This window comes from Siphateles boraxobius, unplaced genomic scaffold (assembly GCF_051911475.1).
Source record: "Siphateles boraxobius isolate OS27281-9 unplaced genomic scaffold, OSU_SipBor_1 24, whole genome shotgun sequence".
In the NCBI taxonomy this organism is placed as follows: domain Eukaryota; kingdom Metazoa; phylum Chordata; class Actinopteri; order Cypriniformes; family Leuciscidae; genus Siphateles; species Siphateles boraxobius.
This window is the reverse complement of record NW_027508855.1, coordinates 4604323-4626394: the sequence shown is the minus strand read 5'-3', so window position 1 is coordinate 4626394 and position 22072 is coordinate 4604323. Positions and strand designations below refer to the sequence as shown.

At 40.0% G+C, this 22072-nt stretch overlaps 1 protein-coding gene across 2 annotated transcripts in view; it reads left to right on the top strand.

Annotated features, from left to right (window-relative positions):
* The window catches only part of tacr1a (tachykinin receptor 1a), a 34572-nt gene extending 13220 nt beyond the window's left edge, over positions 1-21352 (top strand). Inside the window, exons 2-6 of one of the 2 annotated variants that reach the window (XM_077240871.1) lie at positions 233-427; positions 16316-16466; positions 18403-18426; positions 18523-18599; positions 18917-19585. In XM_077240871.1, coding sequence (XP_077096986.1) covers positions 233-427; positions 16316-16466; positions 18403-18426; positions 18523-18599; positions 18917-19247 — 778 coding nt within the window. In that variant the 3' untranslated portion in view covers positions 19248-19585. Of the gene's footprint in view, positions 1-232; positions 428-16315; positions 16467-18402; positions 18600-18916 lie in introns of both variants that reach the window. The other variant, XM_077240870.1, reaches the window with a different exon arrangement.
* Positions 21353-22072: the final 720 nt, after the last annotated feature.

Below are 22072 nucleotides of genomic sequence, written 5' to 3'. Positions count from 1 at the left end.
AACACACAATATTTACTGAACCACTAAAGTATGGGCATTAATTTGTAAAAAAACAACAAAAGAAAACCTAACATCATAATTAGTATTTTTTTGGTTAATTTTGAATATTCACAATTTATTTTTATGAATTAAATAATCATTCATTTTAAGTTCCACTGGAAATAAGCTTAAAGTAAAAAAAACAAAAAAGATTGTTAAAAAAAAAATACCTGTCTGTCTTGTTCTTCCACAGATATATGGCCATCATTCATCCCCTGAAGCAGAGGATGTCTGCAACACAGACCAAGGTGGTCATCGGGGTCATCTGGGTTCTGGCTTTTCTGCTGGCCTTCCCACAGTATTACTACTCTGACACGGACCAGCTGCCGGGCAGGGTGGTCTGCTACATCGACTGGCCTGAGTACACTCTCCTGGACTTCAAAAAGATGTAAGCATCTCACTTTTAACTAATCAACATACTTATCGCCCATACTGCCTTTTGCTTATATTGGAAAATATTTAGGTTTAATATGTGCTTCAAAGATTTATGGCTGTAGGTGCAGACTCAGAGAATTTCTTTTCCAGATCGAATTTCACCAACGTTTCCGGATATTGCTGGAAATATTACCTTTATGACTCTCTAATTTGGAGTAATCAAAAATCAGTGCTGCTTTCCCCCTTAGTGTTTACTTATATAACAACTGAAAGGAGCTCCATTAAAGAAAACATTAAACACAGGAAAGTCTTCATTAAAGTAAAAAGTGCAAGACTATTAAAGCAAACATAATTGGAAATCTTGCCCAAGGGTAAATACAATGACTTTACAAGAGCGTACGCTAATGACTATTACTCCTCCGAACGGTGGGGTATACTCTCAAAAAGTTGGCTTGTATTCAGATTGACATTAATCTGAAGTCCTGATGTTTAATATAATGTGCTGTGAAAATGAGGCACAAAGCTGTCGTCCGGTAGGGTTTAAGTCCAGCGAGTCCATTAGAAGCCGAGATCATTCTGCAAAGAGTTTTCATGGGCGTCACTTTGTTTTAAAATGCGGTGAGGACAGTTGTGGTGGGGAGGGGGGGATGCACAGATGTGCCTGTTCTGATGTCACAAATCCGCTTAGCTCACGAAATAGGATTATACACAAATAACTCTGCTAAACAGAGAACTGTTTTGATAAATAGTGCATGTGATGTACTGATTCAGATATCAGGTATCTACTGTGGAGTATTTGCTCATTTCCAAGTTAAAACTGAAAAGTAAATCGAGATTAGAAATATGTAAATGTAATTTAAACAGCTCTTTTGATAGATTATTGCAATCGAAACGTGATAGATTAGAGCGTGTGTCTGAGAACTGTGTGTTGGAGAGAACATTGACGCTGCCACTTAGTTACAACTACAATGAGCACTTAGCAAAACAATAACAATTTCCTGCACTGGATTATTGCTCATTGTAACACACTAAAACTAAATAAAAACTTCTGCTCAAAAATTAGATATTCTTCTTCTTAATTCGATATATTTGCAGAGAAAAACACCATACAAAAGTGGTGTTAATATCATTTATCACCCCTGCTTTAAAAGCCTCGTTTCTCTTTCTCATTCCCTCGTTTCTGCCTCTCCCTCATATTCAGTTTTGTACAACATTTATAACTTTCTGGTGTACTTGTTATATTCCTCCTACTCTCTGCCTTTACTGCGGTGAGTGAGAAGTGCTAGTCCTTCTGTGTTAGTTATTGAAGGAGTCAGCTTTCTAAGCCACCAGAGAAGTTCCCTTAAGCATCCCAACATCTCTCTCTCTCTCTCTTACTCACTAAAACTCATTTCACATTTTTCCCAAACTCCCTTCTTCCATTACCGTGTCTTTCACACCAGTTGAGATGTGATATTAGACCTTTTTGCTGGTGTGTTCTAACAAGGGTATGGTAGCTAACACATCCATTTTTGTACCGTACAACATATTTCTCTATAATTCCCAATTCACAAACTGCAAGGAACATTAATGATTCTTACACCCGGTACACCCTATAAGCTCACATTGGATATAAAAATTCAGCATTCGCATGAGGTTAGAACTTCATACAGCTCCTATACTATTCTCCATTGGAAATGAATAACATCCTGTCTGTTGTTTGTCAGAGATGGTGAAAAGTCGGCTTATAGGCTCAACCGTCCTGAAACTGCAACAACCCTCATTATCCTTTTCATTCCATTCCTTTCCATTCCCGCAACTCTCCCGCAAAAGTGATGTATTTTAAATAAGAAGAGAGTGTCTCGACAAAATGCAAACACAAGTGGTCACAGGAGACGCATTTGAAATGCATGTTAAAACCAGGTGGAAATGCTAATGCGTCTCGACTGATCACTTGTGATCGGCGCCGATAAACTTAAAACCAGATGTAAACTTGGACTTGTTTACAGGAATACATTTTGTAGTAGATTTGTGTTTCTTACCTCATTGGCAAATATTTTTTTTTTCTTGAGGATAAACATCACAAAATATTGTTAGATTTATGCATTAAACAATAATAAATAAATAAAATATCGTAGATGGGGTAAAACTCCCTTGAGGTGTTAAAGTAGATTTGGGGGAAGAAAAAAAACTTTTCTGGGAGTAAATAAGACTCAGCTGGGGAAGCCTGCCTCCTCAGACTGACATCAGAGGTTTTTCAATAATTTATAGAAAATGTAATATATAATTGAATATACCTACCCTTAATTCGTCTAGTTAAGCTAAAAAATAATTAATAGTAAGGTCTAATAGGTGCCCCTTCTTTAGAAAATGTCCAAGAGTTAGACATTGAGGTATTTCTAAACTAAAAACCAAGCTAAACTAAAATAAAAAAATATTGTGCAATGTATACCAGTAACTTCTTGCAGCATCACTGATCTCACATGCAAGAAGTAAAAACAGAGCACAAGCATCTTTAGAGCCACATGAGGTTGGATGCACTCAGCAGGAGAACAAACTGTCTTCAGCACTGTACGCTGTGTGCCATTCATCAACACCAGCTTAAAGATTTGACTCATAATACTGCAGTCTTCTTGTTTGTCTTAAATGAGATACTTTCTTCAGACCTTCACACAAATTTCACTAAATAAAGTCATACTATACATAGCTTGTAATGATTGATTGTAAATATCAAATTCATTCAACGAAAATAAATCCCCTCATATTCAAATGCTCTTTTGTAAAACTACTTTTTGAGTGTCATTGCCATCCAGTCAGCAACTGATAGCGTGTCTGAATGGTTGTAGCACTTATTATTTTCATAATGAAGCCATAATGACTAGTACAGTTGGGTTAAGTGCGCCAAACTGAGATGAGACCTGTCTCGCATTAACATTATAGATATGTCTGATTAGAAATGGCATCAAGTCTGTTTTACAGCCCTTGAATTTGTTTTGAAGTGTTGGACAACGCACTGTCTCGCTCTTATTCATGGCTTTGCCGTGCTGGGTGTTATAATAGACTGCAGACACATGCCAAAGTATAAATAGTCCGTTGTGTTATGAAGGCTCACATGCGACATACCTGACATGAGCTCACATGCTTATGTTCAAGTGCTGACAAATTATCTGTATGTTACTCAAACAACATTCACACACGTTTACATACAGTATACATTTGCTCTCACATACACATGCAGACCACCCAGAGGAAATATTTTTTGCTTAGAGAAAGACTAAATGGTTATGTTTTATATAAAGTCACCATGAAATGGGACAACCTCTCACATGCATGAGACCACAACATTCCAATGGTCCAATTAATTCCCGATGGCCAAAATCAAGTCTTGTTATAACGGATTGTCTACCCCAAATATTCTGTAATATTTTACACACCCCCATGTCTTTCCAAACCTGTATGACTTTTTGTCTGCAGAACACAACAAATACGTATATTTTGAAGAAAGTTGGGCTCCAAACAAGATTAGATCCCGTTGTAGGACTGCACGATTGATAAAAATAAAAAAAATCGGAATCGTGATATGGCTTGGTGGGATTGAATTAATATGTGTTGCGTGTTTCAGAGTGAAGCGTGGCACTGTGTTCATTTAGATGAGCATCTCGATTTGCATGAAATGCTGCTCCACACAAACTAATATCTAAATCTGCTTTCAGTTTGAGTCGCTTCCAGTTTTGGGTCACTTATAGCGTGATTCTGGAAACTCAACATGCATCAACCATCTTCTCAAACTTGTAATGAGAACCGCTTAAACCAGCTGTCAAGAAAAGAGAAGCTTTAAAGGCTACCTGTGGTTTTCTGTCCAAAAATAAAAAAGCTTGAAAGTTTTAAAATGAAGAAATTAATACAACCAGAAATATCGCTATAGTAATTTTATAGTTAAATGATTATTATTTTATTTTACAGTGAAATATTTAACATAGTACTATTTCTATTTAGTAATAATATTAATAATACTAGTTTTTTTCATTGTTAATAGTCGTGTCCATCAGAATATTTTTGGCCAAATTGTGCAACCCTACAAATAAGCACAGCAAACCTGGAGCATCGCATTTAACTGCGTTTTAAATCACTATTTTTATCAGAAACATTGCAAATCTCGTCCCCCTACTTTCAGCGTGCAAAAATACTGAAACCATTTTCAGAATATGTTCTTTTGTGTTCCATAGAAGAAAGTTTAGAACCACATGAGAGTGAGAAAATTATGGCAGAATTTCAGACAGAATAACCATACTTTTAAGCAAAAGTCTTCAATTTGATCTCACTGCTGTCTAGGAGAAACAACCAGGATTTTAAAGAGATCGGATCGCATACTCTAACAGGAGACTTTGAGGTGGGCCAGCATTATACTGCCTATCATCTTATCCCCCATAACCCTATTCATCCTCTAGAATAGATAAACAGCCAGACTTAATACTGCAAAAGTGTACTTACACAGAGGCAGTTTTACATACACAGCCTTACGAATATACCTACTTAGTCCAGCTAAGGTAGCTAGATATCTCATTATTAAAAACAAAAAAAAGATTTATAAAAATTAAATTCAGTGTGACTACAAAAAATGCAGAGATGTATGATGTTATATCAGCAGCCTTTCATCGTGTTCTCTGCCTCTGTTTGATATCAGTTCACAGATAACACATTCTCCACCATACTCACCTCAATTGACAGTTTTCTAACAGCATGTGGCCAGTCTGTTACAGTTTACTTAGCCTGGAACTTAGATGTGTTTTTGGGCGACCCACAGGCTTGCCACAGGCTTCATCTCTCTCTCCTTCCGTCTCTTTCTTTCTCCTTCTCAGCTCTTGCGAGAAAAGGGGGAAATTGAGCTCTCCTCGGTCTGGATTCTGACAGGGTACGGTCTGTGCAGCACTGATTTCAGCAAATTGCCATGAAACTCACATTTTACAGAAGAACTCGCAGTGCAGTTAGCCATGTTTTAATGTACAAATATCAACTAATATGAAATATTAATGAGGCATCTGAAGACAGAACAACTCATATAGCTGAAAAAAGTCACATTCAGTGGCCATTCCAAAGAAAGGATACACAGAAGGGGCAAATGTGCAAAAAAGGGCCAATTAATTACTCGTTTTTTAAAATTATCTTAAGTTTTTTAAGTATCTTATGCTGATGAAGCCATTACTTCAGTCTTCAGTTGTACATGATCCTTCAGAAATCATTATAATATGCATATTTGCTGCTCAAGAAACATTTATTACTATTATTAATATCAGTTGTGCTGCTTACCGGTAGTATATTTATGGAAACCAGGATCATTTTTTTTCAGGATTCTTTAATGAATAGAAAGTTCAAAAGAACAGCATTTATTTTAAATCGACTTTTTGAAACATTTTAAAAGTTTTTATTGTATTAAAAGTATGCATTTCTTTACATTTTCTTTAGCATTTGTTTTCTCCCTACAAACATTAATAAAAATGCATAAAACAATTTTCTAGAACACAAATTACACCATAATAAATGTTTTAAAAATAACATTTTATTACTCAATACACTCTTATTAGCTTATTTTATTATGCTAATTTATTGTTTAACATTATTTTTATTAACTTTAAAAAAATAAACATATCATAAAAATTAAAGCATTGAAAGAGAACCAACAAACAATTAAACTATCAAAATAGCTCAATTCAACAATTTCCATATAACGTAAATAAAGTTATTTCAAAGAATAAATATTTCTTTAGACCCATCTACACCACTGGCCACATTATTTTTGTCACAAAGTAATTTGGGAAATTCCATAATTGGTCAAGCATTTGGTGGTAGCGATATGATGCAAAGCAATGCTAAATAAGGTATAATCACTCCGTCCGACACATGTAAACCATATCAGATGTTCCAGTCTCTCTCCCTTCCTGTTTTTCCGATATTTGACCAACGTGTCCAAATCCTGAAAGAACATTTTCAAAGATTGTTTTTGCAAATGTTCCCCTCGAGCTGAGAGATCAGTGGAGTTTTAGTGGAGACTAGTTAAAAGACATGCAGAGGTGAGAATGAGAAACCACAGCCTTTATTTGTTTTATAATTAGGTTTCCATCTGGTAGTCACATTGCAAACTTTTACAAAATCCTGGGCTTGATTTAAATTGATTATTTAAATGAAATAACTGCCAATTTCTCCCTCCACTGCAAATGTCCTCCACTATTAGCTGAGGCTGTTTCTTGGATGGCAAAAGCCACATAGATTGTATTTGTACCTAAAAGCATTCTACCCTGGGCATTATGTTCAAAAAGCAAATGTTCTTTTATCATGGTCCATAACCACAGACATATTGTGATGTTCTTTATGATCCATTTCCCTAAATTTGGTGCTGGAACTTGTATTTTACATATCATTAATGAGCTACTGCTGCATGAAAGTCCCTCACACTGTTCACTCATGGTAATAAACAGACACTGTGAAAGGTGGAAACCAATTTGGAAGTGTGATGCTGCATGAGACATCGCTTCTAACTGGCAGCCTTTTTCTCCAACACAGTTCTGTCAGACACTTTGTCATAGCGCAAGTAAAAAAATTCTTGACTGACACTGAAAGGAATCAGTCTGGCTGACATATTGCTGCATCTCTTGATTACCTCTGACTGTGAATTGTCCAGTTGTTCTGACATATGGCATTCTAATTTACTCAATAACTTAAGACCACAATTCACCACTTAACTACTATAATATTTCATACAGGAACTGCTCAATTTTGTTGATGAAATTTCCACAGCCACAGATGAAAAATCACTTTCTCTCTGGAATTTGACCTTGCTAGTCTGAATACGTGGCATCAGAATGAGTGTTATGAGTCGGATGGGGCAAAATGGTCCGGTTGTGCTGACATTATTTGGCACAACCGTAGCTCATTAATATTAATTAGCTCACTTTTCTTGTCCTTAGGTAATCTTAAACCATCCAGCAGCCGCATTACGTAATTGATAATTATGAGCCAAAACTTTGTACAATTCAACTATGTACTAAATTCTTGTTCTGTGCAGATGTGCTTGAGTTGTATGACCTTGTAGATGTTCTATAGATATATATGTATTACAAAGCAAATGTTACATTTGCTTGGATATAGCTATTAATATTAATAAACTGATTGAAAAGAATAAATCTTTGTAGTTAAAATAAATCATTTGGAATAGTTCATCCAAAAATTCTGTGATCATTTGAGAAGCGAGAAATATAATTTTCTCTCTTCTGTGGATATTTTGATGAATTTTTGAAACTTTTTTGTCCATACAATGAAAGTCATGAAAATGAAAGGGGTCCAAAACAGCATAATACCCGACTGACTTTAATTGTGTAGAGAAAAAACAAAGACATTTTTCTAAATATCTACTTTTGTGTTCCACAGAACAAAGAATGTCATGCAGGTTTGGAATGAAATGTGAATGATGAAATGTAGACAGAATTTCATTTTTGAGTGAAGCCTTTGAATGCTGATATATATAGTTTATTACCTGCATTTAGATACAGTATTTTCCTTCAGGTCAGTCCTACAGTATGTTCATAATAAAAAAAATCAATTTGAATGTCCGTTGGGATATCTTGTCCTTTAAACAGTTAAGGGGTTTTCCCATGCCTGGTCAAAGCTTTGGTCAGTTGCGTCTTCTTCCGTGTTCACAACATGTTTCAGTCCTTTCAATATAAAAGTCTTCGTTACTGAGTGACTCACTTATAAATACAGTCTTTGCCGCCATCAAATGACAAAATAATGGTCAGGGACTATTTTTTTTTCAAGCGGATAGAAGGCTTTTAGTGATTTTACTTGACGAAAGTTGCATTGATGCATATTTGTTGGCTTTAATATTTGTATTGTGTGGTAGACATTCTATAAAAGCAATAAGTTACATGATGCTAGTGATGTAAGCATATTGCTTACATTTTATACTCTTTTCAGTCTCTTCAACACTGCATGCTTTCCTATTACATAATTTATTTAAATGTGCACTACGTCACTTTTTCCTCATTAAAAAACTTTTACATATGTCCTAATCCAGGGGCAAAAGGCACTATTACCTGTTTTAAGTAGCATTAGGTTCTGAAACTAGAAAGATAATTGTTACCCTATATCCTAATGGTGAATTCTCCTGTACACTGGAGGAAGGTTGAGGCGGAATGCCACCGGACTATTGATCTTGGTGACAGTAAACGGGCCAATGAATTTGGGAGCAAGTTTATTAGACACGGAGCGGAGAGGAATGTTCTTGGTAGAAAGCCACACTTTTTGACCAACGACGTATACGGGGGGTCTAGACTGGTGGCGATCGGCTTTGGCCTTGGTGCGCAACCCCACGTGGAGAAGAGTCTCACAGGCTCTAGTCCAAGTGCGGTGACACCTCTGGACCAAGGCGTGAGCAGACCTCAGATTCCAGACTAGGAAAAATTGGTGGCTGGTAACCTACACTACACTCAAACGGAGATAGGCCCGTGGATGACACTGGCAACATGCTGTGGGCGTACTCCACCATAGAAAGTTGTTGATTCCATAAGGAAGGATTCTTGGAAACCAAACATTGTAACGTTCTCTCCAAATCCTGGTTGGCTCTCTCAGTTTGGCCATTGCTCTGGGGGTGGAACCCTGAGGACAGACTGACAGTCGCCCCCAGAAGCTTACAAAATTCTCGCCAAAATTTGGAAAGAAACTGGGGTCCCCTGTCAGAAACCACGTCTGTAGGGAGGCCATGTAACCGAAAGACGTGGTCAACGACAATCACCGCTGTCTCCTTGGCTGAGGCTAATTTGGACAAGGGAATTAAATGAGCCGCCTTCGAGAACCGGTCCACTACGGTCAAAACTACCTAATGACCCTGGGAGGGTGGGAGGGCGGTAACAAAATCTAGAGCGATATGGGACCAGGGTCTCGAAGGGACTGGCAGCGGTTGGAGTAACCCATCTGGAGGTCGATTGGAGGTCTTACCAGTGGCACAAACTGAGCAAGCCACTAACTCCTGCGATTAGCTCCTGGATGAAAGCCACATTGGAAGAATGCCCCCACTGAATGACGCTGGACCTCAGACCCTCAGGCACAAATAAACGATTCGGTGGGCAACCGACCGGGGGCGTTACCCCTTCTAAGGCCTTCATGACCTTCGATTCGACCTCCCATATGAGTGTGGAGATTAATAGATTCTATGGTAAAATGCACTCGGGAGTAGACGGGCGTTCGGAACGATCAAAAATGCGCGATAAAGAATCGGGTTCGATGTTTTTAGAACCCGGGCGGTACGAAAGAGTAAAATCAAAACGACCAAAAAAAAGTGCCCACCGAGCCTGCCTGGAGTTCAACCTTTTAGCAGTCCGAATGTATTCTAAGTTCTTGTGATCGGTCCAAACGATAAGAGGTACCCCCGACCCTTCTAACCAGTGATGCCACTCCTCCAATGCTAACTTGACTGCCAACAACTCTCTGTTCCCAATGTCATAATTGCGTTCGGCAGGAGATAGACGATGAGACAAAAACGCGCAAGGATGCATCTTGTCGTCTGAGAGAGAGCACTGTGATAACACTGCTCCTACCCCCACCTCTGACGCGTCGACCTCCACCACGAACTGACGTAATGGATCAGGAGTTGTCAGAATGGGGGCTGAAACGAAGCAACCCTTCAGTTTGGCAAACGCAGCCTCGGCTGCGTCTGACCACCTGAACGTCGTTCTGGGGGAGGTCAAGGCGGTCAGAGGTGCGGCTAGTTGGCTGAAGTTGCGAATAAAACGTCTGGAGAAATTGGCGAACCCCAGAAATCTCAGAAGGGCCTTACGAGACTCTGGACTTGGCCACTCTACCACAGCCTTGATCTTCTCAGGATCCATGCGCATTCCCTAAACCGACACGATGTATCCTAGGAATGGAACAGACTGTGCATGAAAATCGCATTTCTCCGCCTTGACAAAAAGCCCATTCTCTAGCAACCTCTGAAGCACTCGTCGTACGTGCTGCACGTGTTCCTGGAGAGAAGAAGAAAAAATCAGTATGTCTTCTAGGTAGACATAAATGAACTGATCTATCATATCTCGCAGTACGTCATTGACGTGTGCCTGGAAGACCGCTGGACTGTTGGAAAGACCGAAAGGCATAACCAAATATTCAAAGTGTCCCCTGGGGGTGTTAAACGCGGTCTTCCACTCATCCCCCTCCCTGATGCGGACCAAATGATAGGCATTACGTAAATCCAATTTTGTGAAGATGGTCGCTCCCTGCAACCTCTCAAAGGCTGAAGACATCAACGGCAAAGGATAAGTATTCTTTACCGTGATGTTGTTCAACGCCCGGTAGTCAATACAAGGTCGCAGAGACCCGTCCTTCTTCCCTTTAAAAAAGAACCCCGCCCCCGCTGGAGAAGAGGAAGGGCGGATGAACCCTGTTGCTAGAGAATCAGAAATATATTTCTCCATAGCCTCCCACTCAGGTGTAGAGAGCGAATATAACTTGCCTTTGGGCGGAGCCATGCCTGGTAATAAGTCTATGGCACAGTCATAGGGACGATGCGGAGGAAGAGAAGCAGCCCGAGACTTACTGAACACCTCCTTCAGGTCCAGATACTCCGCGGGCACGTTAGATAGATCCACTGCCTCCTCCTGCAACACAGGGACAGAAACAGACGGACAGGCAGACACTAGACAAGACTTATGACACTGATTACTCCATGAAGACACAGACTTGAGCTGCCAGTCCACTTTAGGGTTGTGCCGGGTGAGCCAAGGGTGACCGAGGACAATGGGTGCAAGGGGGGTGTTCAGGATATAGAAAGAAATGATCTCGGTGTGGTTGCCTGATGTGATGAGGGTGATGTCTTCTGTGGCAAACGTGATGTTGGGAAGTGTTTGTCCATTAAGTGCATGTACAGCAATCTGATGTGTAAGGGTCTTGAGGGGAATCTTGAATTGGCGTGCGAATGAATGATCCATGAAATGACCTTCTGCCCCGGAGTCCAAGAGTGCTCGACAGTCGTGAGTGAGTGTTGACCATCTCAGTCTTACCGGAAGGAGGGTAGATGTTGATGAGGTCTTCTCGGCGGAGATCCCACCCGATAGTAGCCTCATACTTACTATCAGGGTTGCCCTTTTACAAGACAGTTGTAAGCATAGTGTCCGGTTCCTCCACAGTATAGGCACAGGCCCTGGGACCTCCGCCTTTCCCTCTCCTCCCGGGAAACTCGAGCTCGACCCACCTGCATGGGCTCGTGATCGTCGACAGGGCTGACCGCGTCCCCGCCTCCAACTCGTGGCCCCTCGGCTCCTGCCAGAGGGCGTCTACTCATGGCGTGGCCACCAACTCGGGATAGTCGGGCATCAACTCTGAGGGCTAAAGCGATGAGTTCATTAAGAGACTGGGGCAGGTCCAAAGCGTAGATTTCTCTTTGGACGCGGTTATCCAGCCCATGCAGGAACATGTCCCACTGCACCTCCTCATTCCATTTGCTCTCCGCTGCTAGGGTCCGGAACTTGACCGAAAAGTCCGACACTGATCTTTCTCCTTGACGTAACTCAGCCAGCATTCTTGCAGCTTCTCTTCCGCCGGCCGTCCGGTCGAAAACTCTTTTCATCTCAGCGGAGTGCTCCTGGAACGAGGTGCAGCATGGATCTTCATTCTCCCACACCGCCGTTCCCCATAACGCCGCTTTCCCAGTCAGGAGGGTGAGCACAAAAGAGACCTTGGAACGCTCAGTCTGGAAAGTCTTGGGCTGGAGAGAAAAATGCATGGAGCACCGGGTTAAAAAGGCTGCAAAATTTTGGATCACCTGAATAGGGCTCTGGGGTTGGTAGGCGTGGCTCCGACTGGGATGGGCTCTCCGATGGTGTGGGGGGAACGGCCGGTGTGGGCGGCGCAGTGGGAGCTCGTAGCTGTTGGATCTGCCGGGTGAGCTCGGACACCTGCGCCACTAACGCCTGAACAGCGCGACCAGTATCATTTAAATTCTTTTCTTGAATGTCCAGACGAGCCATACTGTTACTCAAACAGTCCTCCATGGTCGGCGCTGGTGTACTTGCTGTATCCATTCTTGGTCAGATCGTTCTGTTACGTTAGGAACGAGGACACAAAATGCAAGTAAAAGGCTGTTTATTATAGTGAAGATAGAGATGATGATGATGTAAAGTACAGGTGATGCAGGCGGTGGCGCAGGGACTTCGATGGTCAGACACGGAGTGAAGGATGAAGTGCAGGGTGCTCTGAAGAGTGATGACGTAATCCAGACACGAAACGAAATCCAACAAGACGAAAACTGGAACTCGAGACGGGACACGAAGCACGGGAACAGGAACAGGCAACACAATCATGCAACTTCATGCAACGATCTGACAAAGGGAATGAGAAAGTGGTAAGTCTTTATAGGAGATGAGATGAGTGGCAGATGGTACTGGTGAGTGATCGCAGCTGGATACTGATCAACTGTGACGATCCGGACACACCCACATACACACTCACACACATGTAAACAACAAAGCACGAGACTAGAGAGAGACACCGGATCCATGAACCGTGACACTCTGTCTAACCCTATTTCAGGGTACGTTTACACAACAACGATATGCTTAAAACGGAGAAGTTTTTCCTTTGAGTTTTCTGCGTATACGACACCATTGTCAAAACGATCCCCATTCACACGGATCCACGTAAACGACTAAAAACGCTGTATTCTGTTGCCAGGCCATTAGATGGCGATAATACGCATGTGCATGACGTCATCATTTTCACAGATTCAACAGAAACCCGTTTTCAAAAACGTGCATTTTGAAACCTGTTTTCAAAAGTTTGCGTTTTCAGGCACCCAAAATGCCATTGCCTTGTAAATGAAAAGTCTTCCTTTTTTTTCATTGAAAACGGCGTGATGTGAACAGCCCCTCAGTCTCTCCCCATCTCTCTTTTATTTTTTTTCAGTCTCTCGCCTTCTCTTTTAGGCTACTCCTGTTTTCCTGATTGCACTCAACTTCTAAAGAAATGATGAACGAGACATAATCTGTGGTCAATGTGAGGTTCCTGGACAGCCTGGCTTAACTCATCAGAATTCCTTTGTGCTGTACCTTATTGTGCTGTGTTCTTTTACTTCAGCCATGGAGAAGCGGTTAGTTAGAGGACGGGGGCGGGTGAATGGGGCCAAGTACAATTCTCCTGATGACTGCATTCCACCTGTGTCACTAAGGAATATGAAACAATGGTATAATTAATCACGGCCTTGTTTTTCAGCTCCCTCATGGAGAGAATCACTGGAAGCAACATTATTACAGAGACCTCTGTGTTGTCTTCAGATTGGCAGGTGGCATTTATGAGTATCTCTGTCTGGCTCTTACGTGTTTACTGTCTGCTCTTAGAGAACATCAGGAACATTTTAAAAAGTATTTCAGCAACATATCTCAAATTGTGTTTGAAATTGTAAATTTACGGGAATTTGTCAGTTCCAGCCTTAATTTATTTCTAATTTCTTCTTTTCTGACTTAATTGGCTGTATAGTCATCTTAAAAAAGGGCTGTGAACATAATATATATTTCGACTAATGTCTCAGTGTTTTATATATATATATATATATGTATACAGGTCCTTCTAAAAAATTAGCATATTGTGATTAAAGTTAATTATTTTCCATAATGTAATGATATAAATTAAACTTTCATATATTTTAGATTCATTGCACACCAACTGAAATATTTCAGGTCTTTTATTGTTTTAGTACTGATGATTTTGGCATACAGCTCATGAAAACCCAAAATTCCTATCTAAAAAAATTAGCATATTTAATCCGACCAATAAAAGAAGGGTTTTTAATACAAAGAAAGTCAGCCTTCAAATAATTATGTTCAGTTATGCACTCAATACTTGGTCTGGAATCCTTTTGCAGAAATGACTGCTTCAATGTGGCGTGGCATGGAGGCAATCAGCCTGTGGCACTGCTGAGGTGTTATGGAGGCCCAGGATGCTTCGATAGCGGCCTTAAGCTCATCCAGAGTGTTTGGTCTTGCGTCTCTCAACTTTCTCTTCACAATATCCCACAGATTCTCTATGGGGTTCAGGTCAGGAGAGTTGGCAGGCCAATTGAGCACAGTAATACCATGGTCAGTAAACCATTTACCAGTGGTTTTGGCACTGTGAGCAGGTGCCAGGTCGTGCTGAAAAATGAAATCTTCATCTCCATAAAGCTTTTCAGCAGATGGAAGCTTGAAGTGCTCCAAAATCTCCTGATAGCTAGCTGCATTGACCCTGCCCTTGATAAAACACAGTGTACCAACACCAGCAGCTGACATGGCACCCCAGACCATCACTGACTGTGGGTACTTGACACTGGACTTCAGGCATTTTGGCATTTCCTTCTCCCCAGTCTTCCTCCAGACTCTGGCACCTTGATTTCCGAATGACATGCAAAATTTGCTTTCATCCGAAAAAAGTACTTTGGACCACTGAGCAACAGTCCAGTGCTGCTTCTCTGTAGTCCAGGTCAGGCGCTTCTGCCGCTGTTTCTGGTTCAAAAGTGGCTTGACCTGGGGAATGCGGCACCTGTAGCCCATTTCCTGCACACGCCTGTGCACGGTGGCTCTGGAAGTTTCTATTCCAGACTAAGTCCACTGCTTCCGCAGGTCCCCCAAGGTCTGGAATCGGTCCTTCTCCACAATCTTCCTCAGGGTCCGGTCACCTCTTCTCGTTGTGCAGTGTATGAGCCAAAATAGTGACACCACAACCCGCCTTATTCTAACACTCATTCTGATGCCACATACATAATTTAATTCATTCCAATTCATTCAGAAAAGTGATTTTTCATCTGTGGATGTGGAAACATTTTTAAGGAGTTCCATTAAGAAAGGAAACACTGTATTGTCATTTGGCCATGGTTTTGCAAGTAAGCATTATGATTTTAACACGCGTAGTGCATTTTAATACAGTAAGACTGTAAACCGAAGGAAAACATGATGCAATTTGATTGCTGTGTTTCGCTTACTGGCTTATTTAATAATATACGCATTAAGCAGTCTATTTCACTTTGTAATTGCTGTTGAGAGATTAATATGGAGTAATATATTCACCTTTGACTTTACATGTCTGACATTCTGCATTTGATTCATGATCTTGGCTCTTTGCCAGACCCAGTGTATTAGGGGTAAGGAATGAACTGTGCCTTGATTTTAAAGACAGGCAAAATGAGAAAAAGTGTGACAGAGATTTGGCAAAGCAAAAAAGTTTTGAGAATGGCAAAAAAAAAAAAAATGTATATGCAAATGCTCTTTGCATTTAGCATCCAGTTTACTAAAGGTATGATTACATTTACATGCATTTGTCAGCCGAATTTTTCTAATTGAAATAAATCATTTTACAGAGCCCCGCACGCAAAGGATGTCAAAAATGGGAGATAAAAATAAAACTAAATAAATAAAATAGATAATAGTACAAAAATAAATAATGTAAAAGTGGATCCAAAAACTGAGTCCATTATAAGCACATATATATATATATATATATATTCATATTTATTTATTGTGTGCACAGGGGGGAGCACAAAACCATAGTGGTTGATTAAATAGGATTTCAGGCAGTTAGTGAATAAGAATGCTGAAACTGCATACAAAAATAATGATTACATCTAGAAATTTTGGAGTTATATTAATATATAAAATCTATCTATCTATCTATCTATCTATCTATCTATCTATCTATCTATCTATCTATCTATCTATCTATCTATCTATCTATCTATCTATCTATCTATCTATCTATCTATCTTTCTTTCTTTCTTTCTTTCTTTCTTTCTTTCTTTCTTTCTTTCTTTCTTTCTTTCTTTCTTTCTTTCTTTCTTTCTTTCTTTCTTTCTTTCTTTCTTTCTTTCTTTCTTTTTTTCTTTTTTTCTTTCTTTCTTTCTTTCTTCTTTTTGAAGGTACTTTGTGTGTGTAGCAGTGCTGATTTACTTCCTCCCTCTCCTGGTGATGGGCTGTGCTTATCTGGTGGTGGGTTTGACTCTGTGGGCCAGTGAGATCCCAGGAGATTCGTCTGACCGTTACCAAGAGCAGCTGACTGCCAAACGCAAGGTCTTCATCACATCATCCTCTTGTTCCTCCTTTTTCCATCATCCTTTAAGCCCACGATGACACTTGCTTACACACACAGTCCAGGTCAGACACTGAACTCAGAGTTAACAGAGCAGACAGAGTTCACACGCAAGGAGAGGAGGGTCAGACAGGGCTGCATGAAATAATCACTATGAAACTCATCGGTGGTAAAAGGTCTGTCTGCTTCTTTCATCTGCATTCTGTGTGTGTATGTATGTCTGTCTGCCCCATTCACCACACTTGAAGCATGTGAAGTGAAGATATACCTTTTTCTCTCCACTATCTACTTTACATTCTATTGCTATTGTTTTGCCTTAACATTTTCCTCTTATTCCTTACACAAAATATCTTGATCTATTTTCTTAGCACATATTGCTGGTACATACAGTATGATGACACAATCTGACTACCCCGGAGCGCCTGAATGTCCCTGTTTTAGGTTTGAGCCTCATACACTTCAAAGAGTCTGTGACAGTCCGCTGGTGACTACAGTGATTTGCTACAACATACTCTGGCTTCTGGTAGTGTGCGCCGTGGTGGGTTTCATGCTGATTTCAGGCCCACTTCAAGCTGTAGATGGATCAAGAATCTCCAGTGTTGTAGAACAGATGTAGTTTAAGGAATTTGACATACCTTTCACAGACTAGTCCAGACAGGTGCAGCTTATTGACTGTAGTTTAAAGGCAGCTTTTCTGTGGTAGAACAACAGTGACAAATTAACTATTTTTTTTTTTTGAAAGTAGAGAAAACATAAAATGCATTTGCTGAAAAATATGTTATTTGAAGGTGCACTCAGTGATGTTTTGTTTTTGGTGTTGTATTGTATTTTGGAAGTATGCCGAAACAGCATGGATGCAGCATCACACAAAAGAGGTTACTGATGCCATTGTAGAACTGCATGTTTCCGGAGACATTTTAAGGTGATGAGACATCAACTTGTATAAAAATGAATGGGGAAAAACGTAACGCTGTAGTCCTGCCTTACAGTTAAAAAAGCCAGTTGCCTGCTAGTTCACTCGTGAATGTGCATGGACATTAGCCAAACCATCCTTTAAAAAAGCGTTACTTAAATGAAGTGGTTTTGGAGATGCTAACAATAATGATGCAACTCACTGCATGTGAAATAAAATTTTTAGCTTTTAGGCTACTGATATTGTCCAAGTTAACCCAGGAAGTGCATGGCTAATCGTGACAGATATGAATGTATTCTTTTTATGCGAGTTTACATCATTTTAAACATAGTTTTCAAAAGAAGTATTAATTTCTTAATGTGCAATTGTTTTTAATGAAAAATAAATTACTGAGTGTACCTTTAAAGCTGTAGTGTATGATTTTAGCACCACTAGTAGCACCAAATGGAATTGCAAAAATTCTTAGGTTTCCCAAATACTTTCCTCATCATCCTCAACAAGTAGTTACACCTAAACTCATGGCATTATTTGACCCAATGTGTCTGTCAGGTTGCCACAAATGATTACACTTTTGGGGGGAAATCAACCTGCATATGCCTTATTGTCACTTCACATTACAGTAAGCTGGGGAAAACATGTTAAACAGAGAAAACTGACCATTAAAATATAATTTATGTTAATTTAAGCCGTTTTTGAAATTTGGCTCTTTGAAACATGGCTTCTGCACAATGCATATTGTTAGCTCTCTTTTTATTACATTTAATGACATTTTTCATTTTTACATTTTCATTTTTAATGACATGTTTGCGTGCTACTTGCTGGTGGTGCCTTTGGGCCATTGGACCACCTGAAAGCTAATGTCGAGAAAATTATGTCTGACAGCATTCTGACAGTACAATGTGGGCAGCATGCAAAACCCAGGAAATCAGCTTGAAGGACAGACACTGTATTTATAGGCATACAGTAACCAATATTGAAATGTTCTCTTCTTGCCTAACCCTCAGGTGGTGAAGATGATGATTGTGGTGGTATGTACGTTCGCCGTTTGCTGGCTCCCCTATCATGTCTATTTCCTGATTTACCAGTTCTACCCGCACCTGTTTGAGCATCCCTTCATTCAGCAGGTCTATCTGACTATCATGTGGCTGGCAATGAGCTCCACTATGTACAATCCCATTATCTACTGCTGCCTCAATGACAGGTAATTTCACCTGGAGTGAAAACACAGTAATTGACGCACACACAGAGTCACATCTAGCTCTTTCCAGAGTCGCTGTAATATTTGCTATAATATCATTATTGTTCGAAATGATCCATCTTTGTACCGTAGAATACAGCCAAATGCTATGATGTATTATTCTGTAATGTATCACGGTTTTACCGCCTCACTCAGATGCTGAAAATCCATTACAAAAGCCTTTGAAAGACAAAGTAATAATATTCTTTAGTCAATTTTCACCTTCAAACTTATCATCACATCCGTCTATTGTTCTCCTACATTTTTGCTGGCATCCTCAGGTTCCGTGCCGGATTTAAGCAAGCATTCCACTGCTGTCCATGCATCCCTGAGGGATCCTACGAGGGTCTAGAGCTCAAGTCCACCCGGTACCTTCAAACCCAGACCAGTTTGTACAGGGCCAGTCGAGTGGAGAGCACCGTGTCCTGCGTGACGCAGCCGTGTGAAGATGGCCACAAGGTTACCTTTGGGAGCATCAGAGCGGCTGCTGGGAGGCCAGCAACTCACAGCCCTTCCAGGGAGTTCACCTCCAATGGCTCGTCCTCTCGCAGTATTTCCAAGACTGTGTCGGAGACCTCCAGCTTTTACTCCAGTAATAACCTACAGGAATAAGAGCACAGAAACACAAGAGTCAAGCAGGACGAATGTCTTAAATTCTCCCCCCAGTGTAAATCTTAAGGATTACCTTGAGTGTGTGCAGATGTGTTTTAGCTGGTTGAACACACACAGCAAGTGTTTTTCATTTCAAATGACCCTTCATCTTTCATTCTTCTCACATTCTATTCATGAGGTTTGATTATGATTAGAGGAAGATTTACATAGATTTTTTTGGGTAATGCTTTCTTACCAAAGTTATGTAATTGACATATTGCATTGTGCTGACTTAAAGGAGAGAGACTGATTTATTGATCCTGCAATCACTGAATACATTTTAAAAGTTTACATTAATGGATATGAGATGCAGTGGAACAATGAGTCATTATACTGTATATATTGAATATGACCAATTATATTGGTCTCTACTATAGAAACAGGAATACGTAAAAAAAACTAAAAAAAACATACCCCTCTTAATCACCCAAGATGGCCGACCTTGCTCAAATGATTGAAGAGATAATTTGAGACCTCACATCACATTTTCACTGCAAGCGCATTCTGCCTTCAAAAACTGAGACAAAAAAAAAAAAAAAAAAAAACAGAGGGCAGATATTATATTACTGAAAATGACACGGTAGCTTCATGGTCAGTTAGAGCAATGATTCAGCCTGTGAAATGAACATGAACCATGTCAGTTTTCAATATAAACACCTCCATAGGCAAATTAGATGACTTTTCAAGGTGTGACTGGAAACACAAATGCATGGTGGTGAAAGCTCGGATTTTGAGCTGCTCTGAAGAATCAATCTGGGGGAAAATGTGCAGAGAATTTTTATACTACTTTTTTTTTCTTTCTGACGGTCTTCTATTCTTTATTCTCTCACCCCGTTTGCTTACTTTAATTTCTTTTTTGTGTGTTCTGCTCTTTTTGTAATTGACCCTTCACTAAGCTCCGTCCCTTGGTTACTGTTGCCACCTTGGATACTGTTGCTGTTGTAGAAGACTAGCAGAAAAATGAAAAAGGAATTGGAAAATTAATTGGAGATGAGCAGCGTGATTATCAGTGAAATGTGCTCATAAAGTGATAAAAATTATTCAATTTTATTTTTAAGTAGGCTAAATTAATCTTGACATCGCAAAGCATATATACATTTTTTTAAATTACATAGTGATAAACTGCAGAGACTGCAAATGAGAATCGAGACAAGAGCTTCTCAGTCAGCTGAAAGCAAAAAGCCTCATTTATAACGAATAAATGAAAACATTAACAATATAAAAGAACTGTTAAAGATGCATTCTTTAATTTAAAATTAAACAATGGACTGCACTTCCCAAAAGCATCATAAACCTAAGTAGATAGTAAAAAAAAAAAAAACACTCTAAAATCTATTTTGCTTAGATACTTTTGGGAAACGCAGCCCGATGATACTATGGACATTTTACTATCCCATGAGGCCACGGGAGAGGATTGCACACTTCAGAATCTTTAGTTGTCATCCAGGTACTTTTTGCTTTTATGAGTAATATGAATTTGGATATACCTCTTTTGTCACATAGGCCTACTGTTATTCACCTGCTGCGGAATATTTGAGATGGATAAAAGAGATGTGAAATATCTCAGTCAGGCCAGGATTTCGAAAATCACTGGAGCTAGGGATCACTGATATGCGCCTCCAAGTTGTTTTGTGATTTTGAGTTGTCCCTTTCGAGTTGCACAGCTGTGCGTTGCATATAGGCTTTAGGCTTGTTCGACTTCATGCATCGCTGCGTAGACTGATCAGGGGCTGACTTGAAGCAGTGCATGCTGGTTAGAAATGTTGTCTGACTTGAGACAGCGCACTGTGATGAATGGCATTAAAGTACCGCAAGAGCAAATTGAGAGCAGAGCAGAGAAGCCGACACAGCTTCTCAAGAGTGACTGCACAAGCTCTGATGACGACAACGATCATGTGTTTCGTGTTTATTCTTACGCCTTAGGTTCCCCTAATGCTCACAAATCTCTGTTTTTATAACAGTAAAAAATTTAGGCCTATTCATGTAGTGGCGATGTTATATTGTGTAATGTTTATCAAATTAAAACTGACAAAAATGTAGACCCATTGGTATTTAAATGGGTTAAATGTTGAACTTTATTCTTGTAGCTACAAACAGACGTTGTATTAGCAGCACATACAGTTTTGAATGAAAATGTCTCTGAAACCTCTGTGTATTTGAAAAATACTGCATTTTTTTTTTTCACTTCAGCTGTGCAAACACCGCGCGAGCGTCAGTACGGGAAGCTGAAAGTGTCTGATTTCACGTCTCCATTTTCAGTTCCCCCGTTCGGCCGAGGAACTGAAAATGGCCGAACGCACCTTTTATCTCAAACACATGAACAAACATCGCTCAGGACTCCAAATGTTATTTTAGAAATATAAAAACTTCTAGATCAATCTGCATATGTGATGGACATCGTTTATACTCATGTTTGGTAGCTTCTTTTAAGGCATCTTGAGTGAAACAGCTCTATATTTAATGAAGCCCATACAAAAGACCTGAGCCGGAAACGATGCAACCTGTTTGACAGAATATGGAAGTTTGTTGTGCGGACACAGTTGCTGAGGTATGATTGGTCAGTAACATATTTGTAAGGAGGGGCTTAGTGACGTACCAATTCTGTAGTTTAGGGTTAGCATTTGTGCGCACACATCTCCCTCACAGTGGACAAGGCCAAAGTAAAATTAGCTCTTCTGGCACCTCCCTGGATACAGTCATAGGAATATGATACTAAGGTACACAGGATTATGGGACAAAAGTGGTGAGGGGGTTTTAAAAGTTGCGCAATGGGTGTGGGATGGGGG